This window comes from Exserohilum turcica, assembly GCF_000359705.1.
Source record: "Exserohilum turcica Et28A unplaced genomic scaffold SETTUscaffold_1, whole genome shotgun sequence".
In the NCBI taxonomy this organism is placed as follows: domain Eukaryota; kingdom Fungi; phylum Ascomycota; class Dothideomycetes; order Pleosporales; family Pleosporaceae; genus Exserohilum; species Exserohilum turcicum.
In genome coordinates this window covers 1,360,307-1,380,254 of record NW_007359914.1, presented here as the reverse complement: position 1 = coordinate 1,380,254, position 19,948 = coordinate 1,360,307, and the positions used below count along the sequence as shown (strand labels likewise).

At 53.9% G+C, this 19,948-nt stretch overlaps 9 protein-coding genes across 9 annotated transcripts; 5 read left to right on the top strand and 4 right to left on the bottom strand.

The window, feature by feature from the left end:
- Positions 1-14: 14 nt before the first annotated feature.
- On the bottom strand, positions 15-1,102 carry SETTUDRAFT_86727 (uncharacterized protein; the record flags this gene model as incomplete). Its single annotated transcript, XM_008022289.1, has 3 exons — positions 15-501; positions 570-765; positions 820-1,102. 3 exons carry the CDS (start codon positions 1,100-1,102, stop codon positions 15-17), a joined length of 966 nt encoding a protein of 321 aa, XP_008020480.1.
- A 1,874-nt stretch (positions 1,103-2,976) lies between these two features.
- On the top strand, positions 2,977-5,242 carry SETTUDRAFT_40593 (uncharacterized protein; the record flags this gene model as incomplete). Its single annotated transcript, XM_008022087.1, has 1 exon — positions 2,977-5,242. Exon 1 carries the CDS (start codon positions 2,993-2,995, stop codon positions 5,240-5,242), a length of 2,250 nt encoding a protein of 749 aa, XP_008020278.1. The 5' UTR covers positions 2,977-2,992.
- On the bottom strand, positions 5,208-6,315 carry SETTUDRAFT_162247 (uncharacterized protein). The gene is made up of 2 exons (XM_008022532.1): positions 5,882-6,315; positions 5,208-5,810 (listed from the first exon to the last, which is right to left on the bottom strand). Exons 1-2 carry the CDS (start codon positions 6,006-6,008, stop codon positions 5,416-5,418), a joined length of 522 nt encoding a protein of 173 aa, XP_008020723.1. The 5' UTR covers positions 6,009-6,315; the 3' UTR covers positions 5,208-5,415.
- Positions 6,316-6,616: 301 nt separating this feature from the next.
- On the bottom strand, positions 6,617-8,655 carry SETTUDRAFT_152638 (uncharacterized protein; the record flags this gene model as incomplete). Its single annotated transcript, XM_008022531.1, has 3 exons — positions 6,617-7,878; positions 7,997-8,317; positions 8,373-8,655. 3 exons carry the CDS (start codon positions 8,653-8,655, stop codon positions 6,617-6,619), a joined length of 1,866 nt encoding a protein of 621 aa, XP_008020722.1.
- A 1,949-nt stretch (positions 8,656-10,604) lies between these two features.
- Positions 10,605-13,991, top strand: SETTUDRAFT_162246 (uncharacterized protein; the record flags this gene model as incomplete). The annotated part of the gene is made up of 2 exons (XM_008022530.1): positions 10,605-13,553; positions 13,605-13,991. Coding segments are annotated over 2 exons (3,099 nt in total), but the record flags the coding sequence as incomplete, so codon positions are not given.
- Positions 13,992-14,452: 461 nt separating this feature from the next.
- SETTUDRAFT_162245 (uncharacterized protein) lies at positions 14,453-15,893 on the top strand. The gene is made up of 3 exons (XM_008022529.1): positions 14,453-14,870; positions 14,943-15,532; positions 15,584-15,893. The coding sequence occupies exons 1-3, from the start codon at positions 14,484-14,486 to the stop codon at positions 15,624-15,626; spliced, it is 1,020 nt and encodes a 339-aa protein (XP_008020720.1). The 5' UTR covers positions 14,453-14,483; the 3' UTR covers positions 15,627-15,893.
- Positions 15,894-17,125: 1,232 nt separating this feature from the next.
- SETTUDRAFT_30084 (uncharacterized protein) lies at positions 17,126-18,085 on the top strand (the record flags this gene model as incomplete). Its single annotated transcript, XM_008021996.1, has 2 exons — positions 17,126-17,201; positions 17,256-18,085. The coding sequence occupies 2 exons, from the start codon at positions 17,126-17,128 to the stop codon at positions 18,083-18,085; spliced, it is 906 nt and encodes a 301-aa protein (XP_008020187.1).
- Positions 18,086-18,144: 59 nt separating this feature from the next.
- On the bottom strand, positions 18,145-18,984 carry SETTUDRAFT_86515 (uncharacterized protein; the record flags this gene model as incomplete). The annotated part of the gene is made up of 1 exon (XM_008022276.1): positions 18,145-18,984. One exon carries the CDS (start codon positions 18,982-18,984, stop codon positions 18,145-18,147), a length of 840 nt encoding a protein of 279 aa, XP_008020467.1.
- Positions 18,985-19,167: 183 nt separating this feature from the next.
- On the top strand, positions 19,168-19,652 carry SETTUDRAFT_162244 (uncharacterized protein). Its single transcript, XM_008022528.1, has one exon. It carries the CDS (start codon positions 19,432-19,434, stop codon positions 19,627-19,629), a length of 198 nt encoding a protein of 65 aa, XP_008020719.1. The 5' UTR covers positions 19,168-19,431; the 3' UTR covers positions 19,630-19,652.
- Positions 19,653-19,948: the final 296 nt, after the last annotated feature.

Below are 19,948 nucleotides of genomic sequence, written 5' to 3'. Positions count from 1 at the left end.
CTCATGGCTTTGAACTAGTCATCATCGCCTCCTGATGGATCCCCGTCAAACCTCTCACACGTCGGCATACGATAATAATCTCCCTCCGGACTCTGCCAGAAATCAGTGTTTTTGATGTAGCAAAAGTCTGTTGTCTGACTCCACCACCCAGTCGCATTCTTTTGTGTAATGCACTGCAGCCACACTTCGTCGTTGAACTCATATGTGCGCTGCACGGCGCACGTATCCTGGGTACAGGACCGGCAGTATGCGTACTCTTCGCCCACAGTAACGTTGATAAGGTACATGACGCTCATATCTGCTTCCTTTTTGGGGAGCGGCTCGGGAAGGGGCGCAGCAGAGGGTGAGCGTTTGTTATTATCGCTCGTCCCATTCTCATTATTGTGCCATAAGTCCTCGAGGAAGGGGATAGGCCCGCAATTGTCGAGTTTGGCTAGGTCGGGCTTCGAGTACAGATTCTTTTGTGCCACATAACAATTGTTGCTTGTTTTCAGCCAATATCTAATCACAGTTATAGATTAGCCTGGTTTTCGTAATATGGGTATTCTGGGACGAGAAACGAGACTTACGGATCATCGATGATGACCTGGCCGTCTGGATACCAGCACGTAAGTTCCAGATTGGTTTTTTCTTTCAGATACGAAATCGTATCGCATGTCAGCTCGGGACAGATTCTGCATTCAGTCTTGTACTTGAGCTGTGCCTTTTGAATTGTGAGTTTCTGGACTTCGGAAGCAGCGCCGCAGTATTTGAGGTCAGTAGTATCTTAGAAGAATATTTTAGCCTTGGTTGTATGCGCCTCTATAACCTCATGCTTACAGTCGCCTGGGTATTCTACCACGTCATACTGGGTGACGTAACAACCAGCCTCAGTCTTGAGCCATAGGTCATCCCCCATGATCTTCGTTCCGTGTGTCCAGCACGTTACATTGAAAGTATCATAATAGTCGTAGGCGATTTGATTGGGACATAGCGAGCGTGGGCAGGTTTTGCATTCTGTGTTGTACTCTGCTTCGGTCGAGATGTAAGGTTTGACTTCAGCAGCAACATTAGTGGCTATCAATAACACTGCTGCAAAGAATGAAGTCGTCAATTGATGCATTTTGGTTCACACAGGAATACTTGGGAGTTTTCGTCGTCAGCATGGGCGAACATGGAGATCAAATACAAAATGTAAGCAGCAACGGCACAAATATTGACATTTGAATCCCTCAACATTAGTGGCCAACAGATTTAGCTCAGAGGAGGGAAGGATTTTAGTCTGCGGGGGTGTGGTGTGAAATATATGAATTCGTATTTGATTGTAATCATACTGCAGAGAATGCTACGGCAAGCATTCGCGGATGTAATGGTAAAGTTTCCCCCACCTGATTTTACTATGGTTTCGTTCAAATTTGTCAATAATCAAGACAGTTAATGTGCACTTGCCAAGTAAAGAGGGTCAAAGCCTCTGCAAAACTTCTTCTTTACAAGTAACTTTGAGCATGGCTTTGCCGAGCAGAGGGGCTGCAAGGCTGACATGCAAGGTCAACACGAAATATTGGCTGTCGTACCCATACCCTGAAATTAGGCTAAAGGCGGTACATCCCGTACCGACAACAAGGCCCCCTATTTATAAACTTTGAATTCTCGCATGACAAAAGTCAACAAAAAACTCAGCTGGGCTGGGCCCCAGGCTTGGATACTATACAATAAACGAGAAATACGAAGTGATCTTTATTCTGATGTTCTTCTTAAGTTCTAGAAACATTCCTTTGGTATCCTTGGGTCGACTACTGCTTAGCTTTGTGCTGAGTGGTTCCATGTACCAAACATGTGCTGCTTTTTTCTGGGCAAGTGGCGTTGTGTTTAGTGGATTGCTAAGGGCTAGTGCCGCGTTGGCTGTTGTGAAAGTTGTGGTTCTAGATGCACCTCGAACAAGGAGCATACAAGACTAATGTAGGGGAGCCGTTTTGAGCATTTGAAAGCAAAACCAGGTATCGAAGGATTTGATAGGGTTTTCCACATTAGTAATTTTCCAGTAATACCCAACCAGATCGGTGTGACTGTTGTGACTGGCGAGAGGTGACCCAGGATATTCCATTATTTGGCCATGTATCACCACAGATGCCGTCATGTGTGTACTGGCCACATCTTGGTATGAATAATATGAAGAGATTTTCCATTCATTCATGGTCCTCTGGAGATGAGATTAGTGTTAAGTCGAAAGCTTCAAATCTAGGCAATCGTCATGCCCATGTAGACTAAAGCGGAAGCAGTAATTCCAATCGCAAACACCTCCTTTCAAATCGGTGTATCTGTAATGTAATCTCCCTAGCCAAGAATGAACTACCGAAGCATGTCCAGATGTACACGTCATTTCAAGATCTCGATCATCACGTGAACATCATCACGTGGCTAGCTGAAGACTCTCGCGGGTCTCATGATAGCCTGACGGCCTAGTGGAACTGGGGCTGAAAGTACTTCTTTAAGAAATGAAGGTATTCTTTGTGAGTTCACACCACTAATGATGACCCCGCATAAGCCTGTGGTGTTTGTTGGATGGGTTCGTGTCTGCCCGTTCATCATCAGCTTACCATGCAGCCCTCGCTCGCTTTCCAACGAGGGTCGATCACACTATAATGTATCTGGGCTCATGTCCAGTAGGTGTAATGCTGATACATCCACAAACAATGACCAGGTGCTTGATGGCCGAAACATGGGATCCTCGTGCTTCTACCCCACAATCAGTTAGCGCTGTAACCGAGCCGAGCTTTCTCGTCCAGGGAACGGCACAAACTAGCATCTGCCATCGCTCGCGTCGCAGACGTGTCTCCCTCACACAACCTACTGCGGCTGCGGCCGCTACACAATATCCGCAGTCTTGTAGTGGCCATGACGTTAACCTGAGTGCCTCGTCTTGTTTTGAACCGGGTTGTCCCTTTGTCCATCTTTGTTACCGTGAGCTGTTATCCAGCTTCTCCGTGGCTGTCCCCTGGAATCGTGTACGAACATGGCCACACCCGACGGGTCGAAGCAGAGCCTGCTGAAGAAAGCTTTTGTGGACCTGTTTCGACTTGGAAAGTCAAGACGCAAGTCCAGCGTACCTGCTATCTTCCCAGTAGTCTCGGAGCCCAGTGACCCTTTGGATTCTGTGGATCCTTTGGACCCCCTGGACTCTTTGGACCCTCTGGACGCCGTGGACACTCTGCCGGCACTAGAATATGGTTTTCTAGATCCGAATGGGAAGAGCATAAGGCTCCTAGAGATAATACCTGCACCAGAATACGAGCCTATTCAAGCGACCATGTCAGTCTGCGATTTGGACGAGAAACCCGCATACATAGCCTTGTCGTACACGTGGGACAAGCAGGGTGGTCCAACGAAGAATATTGACATTGGTGGGGCCAAATTTGTGGTTGGAGAAGGCCTGTGGAATTTCCTCAAACATTATCGCAAGAAGGATTTTCTCCGCCGTTGCTCAGAAAGAAATCCACCCAAGGCAATGTCTTTGTGGATTGACGCCATCGCCATCAACCAGAGTAACACGTCGGAGCGCAATCACCAAGTGTCGCTCATGCGCGATATCTACAGTGGGGCGCAGTCCGTGATAGTGTGGCTTGGGCTGGCTACCGGCTCCGAAGAGTTGGCGTACATGCTTGGGCGACGTCCAAGCCTTCTCAGAATTGAGGATTTTCACCTTGCTCTAGCCGATGTTCTCAACAAGCCGTATTGGAGCCGTATCTGGGTTGTGCAGGAATTTGTACTAGCGCAAAAGGTCGATATATGGTGTGGTGATCTCAGTATTGACGTGGCAGTTGTCGAAACCATCTGGCGAAACGGACTGTCGGCTACTCCAATTGCATCCGTCACAAGGGAGATTTATGAGAGTCGCGGCTACCTGTTGTTCAAGTATAGAAGAGACTTCAAGCACTCGAAGAAATACAGAAGAGACGTCGTGGGCAGGCGGAACAGTAGGAGTTTGAAATCCACATTCCGGCTGCGCGACCTTTTGCAGGCATTCGCATCCTCGCAGAGCACCGTCGAGTACGACCGCGTGTATGGCTTCCTTGGAATCGCGTCAAAAGGCCGTAGAGAAAAGATTTTGCCAGACTACAACAAATCGCTGGTAGAACTGCTCGTCGACGTGCTTCGCAACCAATGCCATAGCGATGTCAGGGGAGGCGACAAGGACGACTACAAATTCTTGGCCTTTCTGATGGAAGCGCTAAAGATCTCTGGCGAGGAACTTGCTCGCCACATCCTCAAGCTGTGCCCCAAAGTTCAACCGCACGTTTACGTTTTGACAGCAACGCCTTGCGTGAAGGCTTCGATCTCGTTTGTCAGTACCATTACTGAAGTGGGTGAATTCGTCGATTACGACGAGGCCTTCCTGCACAAGACGTGGACTGCAGGCTGGAGACGCTCCAGCATGCACCCAAAGTCTTTCTCTAGCCAGGACATTCTAGATCTCGGCGAGATTGTTACCAAACGGGAGACTGATATATTGCTCAGCTTTGCCGACCCTCACACGCCAACAGGGAACCCTGGGCCCTCGGAGAAGTTGCGGCAGTCAATGATAGAAGAGTCGACAGATCTCATCATTACCGGGCTTGTGAAGGCGAGCATTGAGAGGGACGCCAGCTCGTCAGGCGCTACTCAGGCTTCTGATGGCGGCAACAGAGTGGTACGCGACATTATCAAGCGGAGCATGTCCAAAGATGCAGCAGCCATGTATGCGGCCGCGCGAAATAGACTATGTCGCCGAGACACGGATCAGCACCACGCGCACTATACATCGTTTATGGGCGCAAATAACATTACTGGAGTTGCTTGTGGAGGAGGCCCAGGGTCGTACGAGATCCGACCTGGAGACCGCATCTGCATGTTCGCTGGTATCACCGACTCGAACAGCGCTTTCATTCTCCGTCTCAGCCCGAGCGGGAAATGGCTCATTTCGGGGTTTGCAGTAATCCTCTTACCGGAACTGCGCACGCCTTCGGTGCGGCGCACCGAGACCGAGACGACCATGGCTAGTAGCACAGGTCCGCTCAGTCGGCAGCAGACGCTGGTCAACGACATAGCAGTGTGCTTCCACTGCCATTTGAGCGATTTGCTTGAGCTCCAGCGATGCCAGCTTCTGAGCGAAGTGCAAATGCACCACCTGTTGGAACAGACTTTGCGGAGAGATGGTGAAGAAGGAAAGAAACATTGTTGTGAACAGGGAAGCGGAGAGTACGAAATACTAGAATTTGGATTGTAGTAGTCGTCCATGAATAGAATTAGGCTCATGCAGAGACTGTTTGGGACATTTTGTCAATGGGCCGTGACTCTCTACAAATATCGAAAGAAAGTCAATAGTTTTGTGCAGGAGTGCGCTAGCCTGAGCTCGGCTTCCTGAATGCAACACCGCCACCTGGCTCACTTTGCGTCGTCCTATTGTCCCTTCTTTGCCTTGGCCGCTTGGCCGATCCTGAGGCCCATACCGTAGTTGTACACCAGGCTGCCACCAAGATGGGCGGCAAACATGGTGGCGGGCAGGGCAAACATACTGCTGACCAGGATGTTTGTCGTGGTTGGCATAAACATGGGGGTAGTCCTGCGCGTCCACCAGTTGAAGACGGCAGCGAGAACGGTCATGTCATTGATCATGGCATGGGCGATGGCGATTTTGGCTTTGCGCGAGCCGAGGCCGTCGCGCTTGATCAGCGGCATGAGTTCGGCTGCGCCCGTCATGACGGCGGGAACGGCGAAGAGGATGGTGAGGATGGTGGTGTAGTAGGAGAAGAGAGGGAAGAGCTCTGGGCTCAATTGGATGTCCAGAATCTTGTCTGGCAGATTGAGTTGTTAGCATGTGGCATAGTTTGCGGCGCGGGACCGAGGCTGGCGCAGGGCGTCTTACAGATTGAAGCCGCTGTGGCAGATGTCGGGCCATAGTGGAAGAGGAAGTGTGCCACGTCCAGAGCGCCCGTCAGCAGCGTAGTGGTGATGGAGAAGTGCACGGCTGCTGGGTGCTTTGGCAGGCTCATGATGAAGGATGACAGGCCAAACGGTGTATAGGAAAGCAGACTCGACTCGTCGCGGCTTTATGTGGAGCAGCCTAGACGGTCAAAGTACACAAAGCAATATGCAGTGCTTACTGGGACAGGGTGCATTGAGTTTGTACGCCGCATGCGAACGCCCAAGCTTATGCTCTGGCGGCGCAAACCACAGCGGAGAGCCGAAAGGTCCTTCTGCAAGGGCAGACACAGTGCATGCTCGGCTCCCTACACGTACGGGTTTTGGCGTGTCGTCATCATGCTCGATTCGGGATGCCGCGAAAGACGTGCCGCCACCGCGGACAGTATGCATCGTGTACAGTATGCGAGTATTATGCGGCCATGTGTGTAAGAGCAGGACAGGTGCGAGTGGTGGTTGGTGAGCTCCGGCTCCGAAGTAATTGTCCGCGTCGCCATTGGTCGATGAGTACTTACGTGATAACATAAGTGGGGCTACCTGAAGGGAACCCCGATCAGCCACCACGCTGCCAGTTATGCCATTGCGACCTTCACAGCGACCTTCACAGCGACCCGTCCTTCACACGTATATCTCGTCATCTCTTTTCCAAGAGCAGCGCATGCAATTGTTGTGTCTCTGCCTAATATACGGGTAGCCCTCGCTTGTATAAAATCTCCCCTCCAGTCACTCCGCTCTGTCCGACCTTGCTCTCCTTCAGTATGCCCGCGCTGTAAAGGCCCGAAATAAGAGAAAACAGCATGCCGTCGCAGCCCTTGGCCACCATCAGGTTGGCAGTAACGGGCAAGTACTCGACATGGCCAGTAATTGTGGAATTGTACGGCGCCTCCCCGATCGGCACCACGTAATCCGGCGCTTCCGACATGACGGAGATGCGACTGTTGCCAAAACCGAAAGGCACTCCAGGCTCGCTCCAGTACGTGTTGCGGTACACGGTCCGACCAGTAGAGCCGACGTACATGACCAGTGATTCGGAACATGTCTTTGGCGAAGGGGCAAGGAAAGTCTCATTGGCCCAGCTTTGGAATATCGTCTTGTTGGCCACCGCATCCTCGACAGTCGCCGTCTGGTTGTCGCCCCACCCCCACCGCGCCAATGGTACAGGGTTGACAAACGGCCGCCGCCCATCGTGTTTCTCGGCGTAGTCGGCATAAAACGGCCCACGCACCAGCTCGATCTGCTGCTTGGTGATGAGAAGTGCGTATGTGAGGTTCAAGAGGGTGGTCAAGGGCCCAACGTCTGCGTTTGCGGCCTCAAACGATGCCTTCACATTATAGGCCGTCGCGTTTGCACTCAAAAACTCAGTCACGTTGCCCAAAAAGTCAATGAGCAATTCATCGGCCACATCCTCCACCTCGGTCGGCCAACCAAGGGTCCGGATACTCGCGGGGTAGTTGTTGGTGATTGTCATGTTCGATCCATACATGGCTTTGGCGGCTTCCATCCACATCTGAGGGTTACGCGCAAGCAGTCCAGGCGTGTCGAGTACAGGGCTCAGCGGCATTGTGTGCTCCAGCGCCACCAGCCCATGTGACGGGCGATTACCGTAGAGACCTTGGACTTGAGACGGGCCGCGGACACTACCACCAGTGTCCGATCCAAGACTGACATTCAGCCACGGGTACGAAGCCGTACCAGCACCGCCGCCCGCGGAGCTGGAGGATGTGTCTTGGTAGCCGTCTCCACGAGGGTTGAAAGATTCATGATAGTCCACCCAATCGGCAGTGGCAGTCTCACCATTGGCGAATTGCGAGGTGATCATTTTGCCAACAATGATTGCTCCCGCGTTGATCAAGTTCTGCACGGGAGTTGCAGTGGCATTAGCAGGAGGATATAGCCAGTACCATGCGCGGTTGCCATTTGAGGTGCGAAGACCTTTGATATCTGGGTCGAGTCAGCAAACGCTTACCGCAACAGCACTATCGTGGCTAGGAATGGGGATTAATTTGATGCAAATATGTACTCGGCAGACATTGAGAGCTACCGAGATGAGCCGACGTACCATAAATGTCTTTGATGCCAATGCGTACACCGGCCAATGGTTTTTCAGCAGTTTTTGTAAAATATAGACGCGAAGGCACTGCGATGGCTTGATGTTGGCCAACCGTGCCAGCCGGCAGCACCGAGTAGGAACCATCTCCGTTAGCAATGGCTGACTCAGTAAAAGCACCCTGAGTGTCTGAAAACAGCCTCCATGCCTCGAAGACTTGGCCTGCAGCATTGATGAAGTAGGGTCCGAGAGGCAACGCAGAAGAGGCGGTGCCAGAGAGAACGGTAATGGACGAGTTCATAGGCTTGAACGTGCTGCCCTGAACATGGATTGCTGACAACCGCGTCAATTGCAGATTCTAGAATGATGACGATGATCAAACAAATACCTTGCATGAAGCCCTCCTGCCACACGTCGTCGTCTTTGTACCCAGCCGTGAGCGATGCGATATCTAGACTTTGGCCCTCGGCCTTAACGACTGTGAAGGGCACAAACGGAGCATGCTCGAATAGCCCCTGTATTTCATTGCACCCAGATATCTTAGCGACAGGCTTGGGAGGAAGAAAGTAGTCGACGTCCGTTAGGGATACCGTGAAGCCTGTGGCAGATAAAGCCGCCTGCACGCTGGATGCGACAAAGGACACCACGACCCACGACTTGAAGACGCCCATATTCACCCACGAAATACCGGATTGGGCGCTGAAATGGGAATTGAGGGACATCTCCAAGTGTCGAGAAATGGGCGGCGGGCCTTATATGTTGGCAGATTGACCAAGCTCGCAGCCTCGCAAGGGATATGCCATGATACCATCCCACTCAAAAGAGTCATGTTCCCGATCCTTCACGTAGCCCGTCTTGGGTACGCCTAGGCTAAGATGCTTTCGGCATCTCCAGAGCGTACTATGACATGGTAGACACACGGACGGGCTGTTTTCAATGGCTGTACGGCATCGTGGTCAGTATGGCAAGCGGTTCTTATCGTGTTGCAAAGGTGGAGTAGTTAGCGGCATGTTCAAGCGGGGCATAGACTACCAGATAAGGCTTGAGATGCCGGTGACATGCCCCAATTAGAAAAGAGTAAATCGCAAAGACTGATGTTTTAGTAATACCCGCATTGTCATGACTTTACCGCCCCTGTATGTCTTGCTTTGATCACAAAATCATGTCTGCCAAGCATGGTTTCGGCTTACTTACAGACAACCAACAGTCGTACTTTCAGGAAAGTCAGACGACGTACCGATTCATGGTGGGCCATAAACCGAACACTACTATCTGCAACATGTATTTCAGAACTGACCAACCAATCTCTGCTGGCCAAGTCGTGGTCTGATCATGCCTTGCCCACTCTTGAATTGCACAATACGGTTTTCCGGATAACATGGGTGTTATCATCTCCAAGGAATTTAGGCATGGTTTCGCAAACTCACCAATGTGATGATGCCCATGTACAAGCCGCAGAGCAGAGTCATGCTCACCAACGCTGTACTCTGCTGTTACTCGACAGCACAAGGTAGCACACCGCGTGCGTGAGGAGGACTGCCGATATCCACAAGTTGGCGGGGTTATGATGGCGAGAGGTTCTCCAGAAACATAGGCAGCATCGGTGGTTACGGGACCTGCAACCAGGCCCGACTCAGCACTCCAGCAACCAATCTCTCCACGCTGCTACATGCGGCGCCGTTGGGTAGGAGGACGGGTAGCTCTGGTGTTTCTGCAGTGTCCATAGCCTCGTGGATCCTTCTTCTGGTCCTTTGAATTTGTTCCGCACCAGGCATGTTCTGACTGACGTCATGCGCACAGTCGCGTCTCCTCTGGCGCGTCCGTCGGCAGGTATCTCGTGGACCGTGGGCATACCGGGTCAAGGCCGGGCAGAGTCGCGTACAGGCGCCAGGGCGGATGAGCAGGCGAAGGGGAGACCGCCGGCATCAGGGGTGCGTCGCGGGGGTTGGTGGTGGGCACGGCGCCTGGACGTGTCGACGCGCCAAGCCTTGGTTAAGTATCCGCATTATTCTCCCACGCCTCCAACCGCTCCACCAACACGCCTCCCCACGCGTCCTCGCCATCAATCGTGACGCCGCGCCGCCCACCACACACTCGACGGCAACATGCCGCGGAAGAGCGCCGCAAAGGCCCAGGAGCCATCTTCCGACGATGCCTCAGCGCACTCGGACGTCGAGATGCAGGACCAGCCGGAAGACAAGATGAACGGCTTCAAGAAGTTTGGGGTAAGCGCGACCCCGTCTCGCGCCCTCGTGCGCCGCGCTGCAAAAGGCGCGCACACGACGATATACATGGGAGCATGCGCTGACACTGTGACGCCAGTACAACCTCGACACACCCGACTACACAGTACGTCTTTGGCTGTGCCCGCGCGCCGCGCCTGCTGTGCAGCAATTGACGCAGACATAGGACTCAGACACGAACCCAAACACGAGGGGAAACAGCGTCGCCGGCGACAGCGCGCCCCCCGATGGCCGCAGGCGACGCGCTGAAGAGATGAACATGCGCAAGTCCATGTACGGCAAGAAGGCTGAAGGAATGAGGGCATCCATGGTACGCGACGCCCACAGGCCCGCGGCATGCGCGAGGCGCCACCGCTAACCACGAAACGCTGTTGTAGGAAGACGACACCATCCGCCGCTTTCGCTATCTGCTCGGCCTGACTGACCTGTTCCGCCACTTTATCGACACAAACCCCAACCCGCGCATCAAGGAAATCCTCGCCGAGATCGACCGCCAGGACGCCGAAGAGAGCAAAAAGTCAAAGACGAGCAAAATCCGCAAAGGCGGTGCTGCTGCCGAGCGCCGGCGCAAGACAGAGCAGGAGGAAGACGCCGAGCTGGTGCGCGAGGAAAAGCATGGCGGCCACAACGAGACGGTTTTCCGCGAGTCGCCAGGCTACATCCAGGGCGGCACAATGCGCGACTACCAGATTGCCGGCCTCAACTGGCTGATTTCCCTGCACGAGAACGGCATTTCGGGCATCCTGGCCGACGAGATGGGCCTGGGAAAGACACTGCAGACCATATCGTTCGTCGGCTACCTCCGCTACATCGCTGGCATCACCGGCCCCCACTTGGTCGCAGTGCCCAAGTCGACCCTGGACAACTGGAAGCGCGAATTCGCCAAATGGTGTCCGGAGATCAACGTCCTGGTGCTTCAGGGTAGCAAGGATGATCGTGCTGAGCTCATCAAGGACCACCTTGTCCCTGACGGATTCGACGTCTGCATTACATCTTACGAGATGATCTTGCGCGAAAAGTCGCATCTGAAGAAGTTTGCCTGGGAGTACATCATTATCGACGAGGCGCACCGCATCAAGAACGAGGAGTCTTCGCTGGCGCAAATGGTTCGCATGTTCAACTCGCGAAGCCGGCTGCTCATTACCGGTACCCCTCTTCAGAACAACCTGCACGAGCTTTGGGCCTTGCTCAACTTCCTCCTACCTGATGTCTTTGGAGACTCTGCTGCCTTTGACGACTGGTTCTCTCAGCAAAACGAGGATTCAGATGCAGTCGTTCAACAATTGCACAAGGTTCTGCGGCCTTTCTTGCTCCGCCGTGTCAAGGCCGACGTGGAGAAGTCGCTGCTACCCAAGAAGGAAATCAATCTGTACGTGGGCATGTCTGACATGCAGGTCCAGTGGTACAAAAAGATTCTCGAAAAGGATATCGATGCAGTCAACGGCGGTGCCGGCAACAAGGAGTCCAAGACCCGACTGCTCAACATCGTCATGCAGTTGCGCAAGTGCTGTAATCACCCTTACCTGTTCGAAGGCGCTGAGCCTGGCCCACCATACACGACGGACGAGCATTTGGTCACCAACGCAGCCAAGATGGTCATGCTCGACAAGCTGCTCAAGCGCATGAAGGCCCAGGGTAGTCGTGTGCTCATCTTCTCCCAAATGAGCCGTGTACTGGACATTATGGAGGATTACTCAGTCATGCGAGACTACAAGTACTGCCGTATCGATGGATCGACTGCACACGAGGATCGTATCCAGGCGATTGACGATTACAACAAGGAGGGCTCAGACAAGTTCTTGTTCCTCTTAACCACCCGTGCCGGTGGGTTGGGTATCAACTTGACGTCAGCTGATATTGTTGTGCTCTTTGACAGCGACTGGAACCCACAGGCCGATCTCCAGGCCATGGACCGCGCTCATCGTATTGGCCAAACCAAGCAAGTCTATGTTTTCCGATTCGTCACCGAGAACGCCATTGAAGAAAAGGTGCTCGAGCGCGCTGCACAGAAACTGCGTCTGGATCAACTGGTCATTCAGCAGGGCCGCACACAACAACCAGTAAAGAACGCAGCATCCAAGGACGAGCTCTTGACCATGATTCAACACGGTGCAGAGGCAGTGTTCCAGAGCAAGGGTCCTGTCGGTTTGGCCGCTACTGGCGAGCTTGGAGACGACGACTTTGACGCCGTCATGCGCCGCGGTGAAGAGATGACGGAAAAGCTCAACAAGCGGTACGAGGCGCTGGGACTGGACGACCTTCAAAAGTTCACATCAGACTCGACCTATGAATGGAATGGCGAGACTTTCCAGCCTCGAAAAAAGGAGATTGGCATCTCTTGGATCAACCCATCAAAGCGTGAACGCAAAGAGCAAAACTACGGCATTGACTCGTACTACCGCAAGACTCTAGTCACCGGTGGTCGCACAGAGAACAAGCAGCCTAGGATACCCCGCGCGCCAAAGCAGATTGTCATTCACGACTATCAGTTCTTCCCCGATCGCCTTGCAGAGCTTCAGGACAAAGAGACGGCATGGTACCGCAAGGAGAACAATCTCAAGGCACCTCTTCCAGAGGGTACTGACGAAGATCTCGAGTCCCGTGAGGCGGATCAACAGCTGGCACAACAAGAGATTGACAATGCCGAACCGCTGACGGAAGAGGAGAAGGCAGAGAAGGAACGCTTGATTGAAAAGGGGTTCCCCGAGTGGAACAAACGCGACTTCCAGCAGTTTCTCAACGGTAGCGCCAAGTACGGACGCCAAAACTATGAGGGTATCGCTGAAGAAGTTGATGGCAAGACGGCTGAAGAGATTGAGGCGTACGCCAAGGTGTTCTGGAAGAAGTACAAGACGTTGGACAACTGGCAAAAGCACCTGGGCGTAATCGAGGAGGGTGAGCTGCGCGTACGGCAGTCAGAGGAGAAGAAGCGTCTCATTGCCAAGAAGGTGGGCATGTACCGCATGCCTCTTCAACAGATGCAGATCAAGTACACCGTCTCGACGACAAACAAGAAGGTGTACACGGAAGACGAAGACAAGTTTCTTGTGGTCATGCTGCACAAGCACGGCGTCGAGGGCGATTTCATCTACGAGAAGATTCGCGACGAAATCCGGGAATCGCCTCTGTTCCGCTTCGACTGGTTTTTCCTCAGCCGCACGCCACAAGAGATTGGGCGTCGGTGCACCACACTGATCTCTGCCATTGTGCGCGAGCTTGGTGATGGCGATGCCAAGAACAAGAATGGCAAGCGGGGATACGAGGAGGAGGACACAGAAGAGGAGGAAGAGGAGCAGCCGAAGAAGAAGGCCAAGAACAGCGTCAAGGTGTGTGGATTGGATGCATGTCATGTGTGGGCATTGACTAACATGGAGCAGAACAAGCAGCTTGACACGGTCAAGAGCAAGGCTTCTCCCGCTTCGGCGACGCCTTCGAGGGCAAGCAGTGTAGCGACCAACGGATCGGCAACCAAGGGATCAGCAACCAAAGCCAAGGGCAAGGGCAAGGCTAAGGGCAAGAAGAAGTAGCGCGCCATGTGGGACCGGCGGGAGAAGCGCACATGTGTCATGGTGTTTTGGGCGTACGTGTGTAGCTGGGCATCATAGCGAGAAGCATCTTGTGTTTGATGGGGCCCCGATGTTCAGCACGCGGCATGTTTACTTTGTGTTTCTTTTGGAGCGTCTGAGGCGTCGCTTGGTCTTGTCCAGCGGCACCCTGCCCGTGTATTTTATGAAGACAGATAGACAATGTTGGCCGAGGGTGCTGAAGTGCGACGTATCTAGCACGTAGGAGTACTAGATGTATGCATGTACATGGCTGTGCTGACTAAGCGGCTGGTGCAAGCGTGGGCGTGCACGTGAGTGCCACGAGGCGGATGTGGATGCGGGGTGACGCACGAGCTCATGACGCGCCTGGCCGGCCGCCCGCTGCGTTTGACTGCGCGACTTCTCTTGGCCTTGGAGGCACAACCCCGACGTCTGCCTTCTCACTGCACCCGAGATTTGAGGTACGTAGCCAGTGCCCGCATCTCTTTGCACCCTTGAGACAGTCACAAGAGCGCCGCTCTGTTCGGCCAAGGCACATGCTGTGTCCCCGTGGCGGCTTTCGAGAATGTTCTGCCTTCTCTCACTCTCTCAGCATACGTATAGTCACACGGCGTGTTGTTGACCGCTTCGCAGTAGACCTTCACTTCACACCACTACGCCACCTCTGCCCCTCCGCCCCATACCCTTTTCGCGACTGCCTACCTCGCCAGCATGGCCTCAACCGCCCTCATCGACGCCGATATGGCGCCGACGCTCCAGTCGATTCTCGACCAGAAGACACTGCGCTGGATATTCGTTGGCGGAAAGGGTGGTGTGGGCAAGACCACGACGTCTTGCTCGCTCGCCATCCAGCTGGCCAAGCACCGCAAATCCGTCCTCCTCATCTCGACCGACCCTGCGCACAATCTGTCCGACGCCTTCAACCAGAAGTTTGGCAAGGATGCGCGGCTCGTCAACGGCTTCGACAACCTCAGCGCCATGGAGATTGACCCCAATGGCAGTATACAGGACTTGCTAGCGAGCGGAGCAGAAGAGGGTCAAGACCCCATGGCTGGCCTTGGCGGAATGGGCAGCATGATGCAGGATCTGGCCTTCAGCGTACGTATACGGCATACTGGAGCCCTGCGTCGGGTGGAACAGAGGCACAGGCTGACAGCACGCAATACATAGATACCCGGTGTCGACGAAGCCATGTCGTTCGCCGAAGTGCTCAAGCAGGTCAAGTCCATGTCGTACGAAGTCATCATCTTTGACACGGCGCCCACAGGACACACGCTCCGCTTCCTCCAGTTTCCCACGGTCATGGAGAAGGCCCTTTCCAAGGTCTCTCAGCTGTCGCGCCAGTTCGGCCCCATGCTCAACTCCTTCCTCGGCTCGTCAGGAAGACTGCCTAACGGACAGAACATGGATGAGCTGATCCAGAAGATGGAGGCGCTGCGTGAGACGATCGGCGAGGTCAATGGGCAGTTCAAGGACGCCGATCTCACGACGTTTGTCTGCGTCTGCATTCCAGAGTTTCTCAGTCTGTACGAGACGGAGCGCATGATCCAAGAACTCAACAGCTACGAGATTGACACGCACTCAATTGTTGTCAACCAGCTGCTGTTTCCCAAGGAAAGCAATCCTTGCGAACAATGCAACGCGCGGCGAAAGATGCAGAAGAAGTATCTCGACCAGATCGAGGAATTGTATGACGAATTCAACGTCGTCAAGATGCCGCTGCTGGTTGAGGAAGTACGCGGCAAGGAGAAGCTGGAAAAGTGAGTATCTACACAATGACATGTGCAAAACCGATACTGACGGTATTCCAGATTCAGCGAGATGCTCGTCAAGCCATTTGTGCCTCCGCAGTAACGCCGCACGACGTGCGCGGCATTTCGCGTGCGCGCACCCGAGCCGATGAATTTCCACCCGGGACCACTTCGGGGCTCAAGCGCAGAACCTACTCCTCTTCTTTCGCCGACCACTGACCGTTTTCCTGATGGAACGACGCCCAATACCATTCAATTTTTCCACGGGTTTGCGTCTTTCCCCCACACTCCACGATTCAAGCAAGACGGACAATTGTACCTTTAGCGACTAGCTCCGGTCCACGGCAGCCAGAATATATGAACAAACTCGCGACAAACAGGATGTTTCCCAGACGTTTCCTTTTTCTCGTGCATGCCCGTTGACAGCTGACATGTACACAGCACAGTAGCCCTCGTTAGGGTGCTGTACCAGCCACAGTCTGTAGCCTACTCGAGTACCCCGCATATGTCCCGAGGTACTAGCTGAAACGAGCACTGAGGCCGAACGCACCTCCATCCCACGGCCTACTGATTGTGATCCCATTGCAGAAAATCAACGGCAGCCCTGTGCTGTTTATCTACCCATGCATGTTGCCAGGCTCTCACTTGCGCACCCACTACGTCACGACTCTACCCCCACTCCTCACAGCACCAGGTCGTGAAGAGGCGAGATTTGGATTGACATACGTTGATCTAGACTGTCGCATTTCGCATTACGGGTTCTTTTATTAGACTGGCTGCTAGCTTGATTCAGCTTACAGCTATTCAGGTGCGCGGAGAGAATGCGACAGGCACCGAGGAGGCGATTCAGCTCCTCGTCTTTTGAACCAGTAATCGTTGGTCAGGCCAAACTTGCTTCACCATTGACAGGTTTTGGATTCAGGCCATCCAGACTTGGCATGTGTGCCGTATGCCGTTAAGCGCCCGCCTGAATACATGTGCCCATGGGTGGGTTCATGCATTCCCAAATTCGACAGCAAAATATGTACGGGTAGCACAGACGCGTCGTCAGCTGCAGTCTCCTTATTGTGCCCATCGCGGGACCCGACGGAAGAATATCCCCTGAAACTCCGTTTCTTACCACCACTCTTCCACAAACGTCAGCTCCAAAGCAAAAGCCTTCTTCTTTGAGCCAAGCATGGTCACGAGGTTGAGCATGGCATTGACACGGTCCCTGGCGTGCCTGGCACGAGGGTTACCAGCTAACGGCGAAATGTCTCATCTCAGTTAGCCTGACGTACGAACATCCATGCCAGCGCGCTACTCAGGGCCTCCGTTCGCATGGTATCGTCTCTATGGATGCCGATCGATAACCAGGTCTGTACACCATCAGTTCTACCCACTTGCCGACGGTTACACAGCGACATGGCTTTGTTTAGTCTGCCTGTCTGGTATATAGAGTGCATGTTCAATCCTCAACACGATGGCCAGTGTGTCAGGCAGTGATCTTCTCCTCGTCTCTACACCCTTGATTGGTTCCAGGCACACTGTCTACTGCTCTCCAACTCGTTGATAGCACCCCGAAGCAAGACCCAAGGAAAGCAGACCAGCACATTCTCTACCATGCTGCGCATAGGGGCCATCCTGCTTGGTGCGGTTTATTCCGTCACCGCAATGCCGGTCGAGTTGGACACGAGAGGTACGCATGTTTTATTCCTAAGGATGATGAAGCCCAACTAAACGTTTTTTGCAGCTGTATCGGCAGATGTTCTGAGTCAGCTTCAGTTCTTCTCTCAGTACTCAGCCGCAGCGTACTGCCTCGACAACAACAACAGTCCAAACACGAAGGTCGTTTGTCCACAGGGCAACTGCCCGCTTGTGCAGGCCGCAAACACCAACACTCTGACTGAGTTTGAGAATAGCCTTTTGACCGATGTTACTGGGTTTGTCGCAACCGACACGACCAACAAGCTTATCGTCGTGTCTTTCCGTGGATCAAGGAGTATCCGCAATTGGATCACCAATGTCCAGTTTCCTGTCACACCAACAACCATCTGCAGCACATGCTCGGGATCCCTGGGCTTCTGGAACAGCTGGGGAGAGGCGCGACAAAAAGTCTTGGCTGCGGTTGCCTTGGGCAAAAGCCAGTTCCCCGACTTCCGAGTCGTGGCAACGGGCCATTCGCTCGGTGGCGCGCTTGCAGGGCTGGCTGCTGGTGAGCTGCGTGCACGAGGCACGCCAGTCGACCTCTACACATACGGTGCGCCCAAGATTGGTCTAGAAGGCCTCGCCACCTATCTGACGCAGACGAACAATGGGTCGACATACCGTGTCACGCACAAGGCTGATCCCGTGCCCAAGCTGCCTCCTACAACGCTTGGCTACCGACACTACTCGCCCGAGTACTACATCACCAACGGAAATGGTGTGCAGCCGGGAACTGGGGACATCCAGGTTTTGAATGGAATATTAAACCTGAACGGAAACGAGGGAGATCTTGGCTTTGACATTCCGGCGCATCTGTGGTACTTTGGAAACATTAGTTCTTGCGAGGGAGCGCCGGGAATTGAGTTCAAGGAGTAGCGGCAGCGACAGCCATCATGTAATGACCCTCATGACGAGTTAATGCTACCTATATTATTTTACATCTTCATACCCGCGACTTTGCCTTTCTCTGGCTCCCCCTCTTCATTCTGATACAGAGGGTTGACCTGGACTTCCCGCAACCACAGGCGGAACGACTTGTCCAGCGTCTTTTTGTTCATAACGGCACAGTCGTTGATCTCGTCGGGGCTGAGATATTGTACTGCATGGGCATTCCCGCCCGCAATGGCTATGGCGCGTTGCAGTAAGACGCAGTTTTTCTGTGTGTAAATGGCGCGATAGACGGCCTCTTCGATGCTGGCTCCAAAAGTTGTGAAGCCGTGCTTGTGCTGCAAGACGACGGGGCTCTCCGCATTGAGATGCGACGCCAAAGCCTCGCCAAGCGTGGCATTCTTGATGAGCAAATCGCGCTCCGCCGGCGCTCTCGCGGTGCCGTATAGCGTCTCCATATCGAAGACGGAAGCGCCGTCGTGGCCTAGGAAACCTGCCATGTGGAAGACGGCTCGAACGGGCCGTGGTTGCTTGGGTCCGTGGCCAATGGTAAAAGGTATCACGTCCTCGGAGTGCGAGTGCACGACGCAGTTTGCTTTTGGGAATTTGCGTAGAATCTCGCCATGGATGAAGCGCTCGCTGTAGCCTTGGGGTGCGTCCTTGTCTACGGGCGACGAGTCCCGCACCCAGTACGAGTTGAAGTCGCTTACATTCTTCACGAGGGCTGGCGCACCGGGGTCGTAGGCTGCGATGATGTACTGGTCCTTGTTGAGCGGGTGTCGTACCGAAATATGGCCAAACGCATCCACCAGGCCGTGGTGGTGTAGGATGTGGTTTGCGCGGATGAGCAAGCGCAGCTGCTGCTGGAGCTGGGGTGGAATAGACATTATCGTTGATGTGTGTCGGGACTTGGCTTTTCTAGTCGTGTGCCGTGTAAGAGGACGCGCCTTTACAGACAGTAGTGGCGAGGATGTAGCTGGTTGCGAAGCGGTTTCCCGTCGCGTTTCTGAACGCGCCCGGGACCTGCTAGGGTCTTGTCGATTTTCTTCTCGATGGGGCGCTTCTGAAGGGGGAGGAGGAGGTACCCGGGGAAGAGGCACGTGGCGGCAAGACACTTCAGAAGGGGGGGCTGAAGGAGGAAGCACTTCAGAGTGAAGGGCGTGGGCAAGAAGCGCCTGGGCAGAGAGGGCTTCAAAGACGGGCGCTCGAGAAGGAACTGTCTGGATATAGGGCACTTGCAGAGGGGACGCTTGCAGGGTCGATGACGATGACGATGACGACGAATAGCAAGACGAAGACGACGGCGAGGGCGGTAACTGCACAGCAGAATCCAAATGCGAACCGGCTCTCTGTCCTGTTCCACCGAGCTCCTGAAGTCTCTGGCGCTGTGGAGACTTTTGGGGTATCTGCGGTGCTGTTGTCCCCTCAAAGTCCGATTCAAGAGGCGACGACGGCTCAGCGAGCGGAGGGAGTCGGGGTTGCTCGGCCATGCAGCGGTTGCACAGGACCATGTGTCTGTCCAGCACGCTTGACTTGTGCGGTTGACCCGACACAAGTGGGGGGCGGGCACGGCGCTCAACTTATGAAGCCATGCAGGCCATGTTTGGAGACGGCCGTCGAAATAGCAATGCTTGAAACAGCCATTGCCTTGGAGAGCTCGAGCCTCCGATGCTTTTTTGCCATGTTGCGACAGCAGCGCGAGCGATCCTCAGGCACGAACGCAGGCAGCCAGGAGTCGTTGACTGAAACATGCTGTGCGTGCATCGTGACGGGCAGGGGCTGGTGGTGATGGTGATGGTGGTGGTGGTGGTGGAGGAAGAGGAGGATGCGCCCTGAGGGGACCCGGACGTT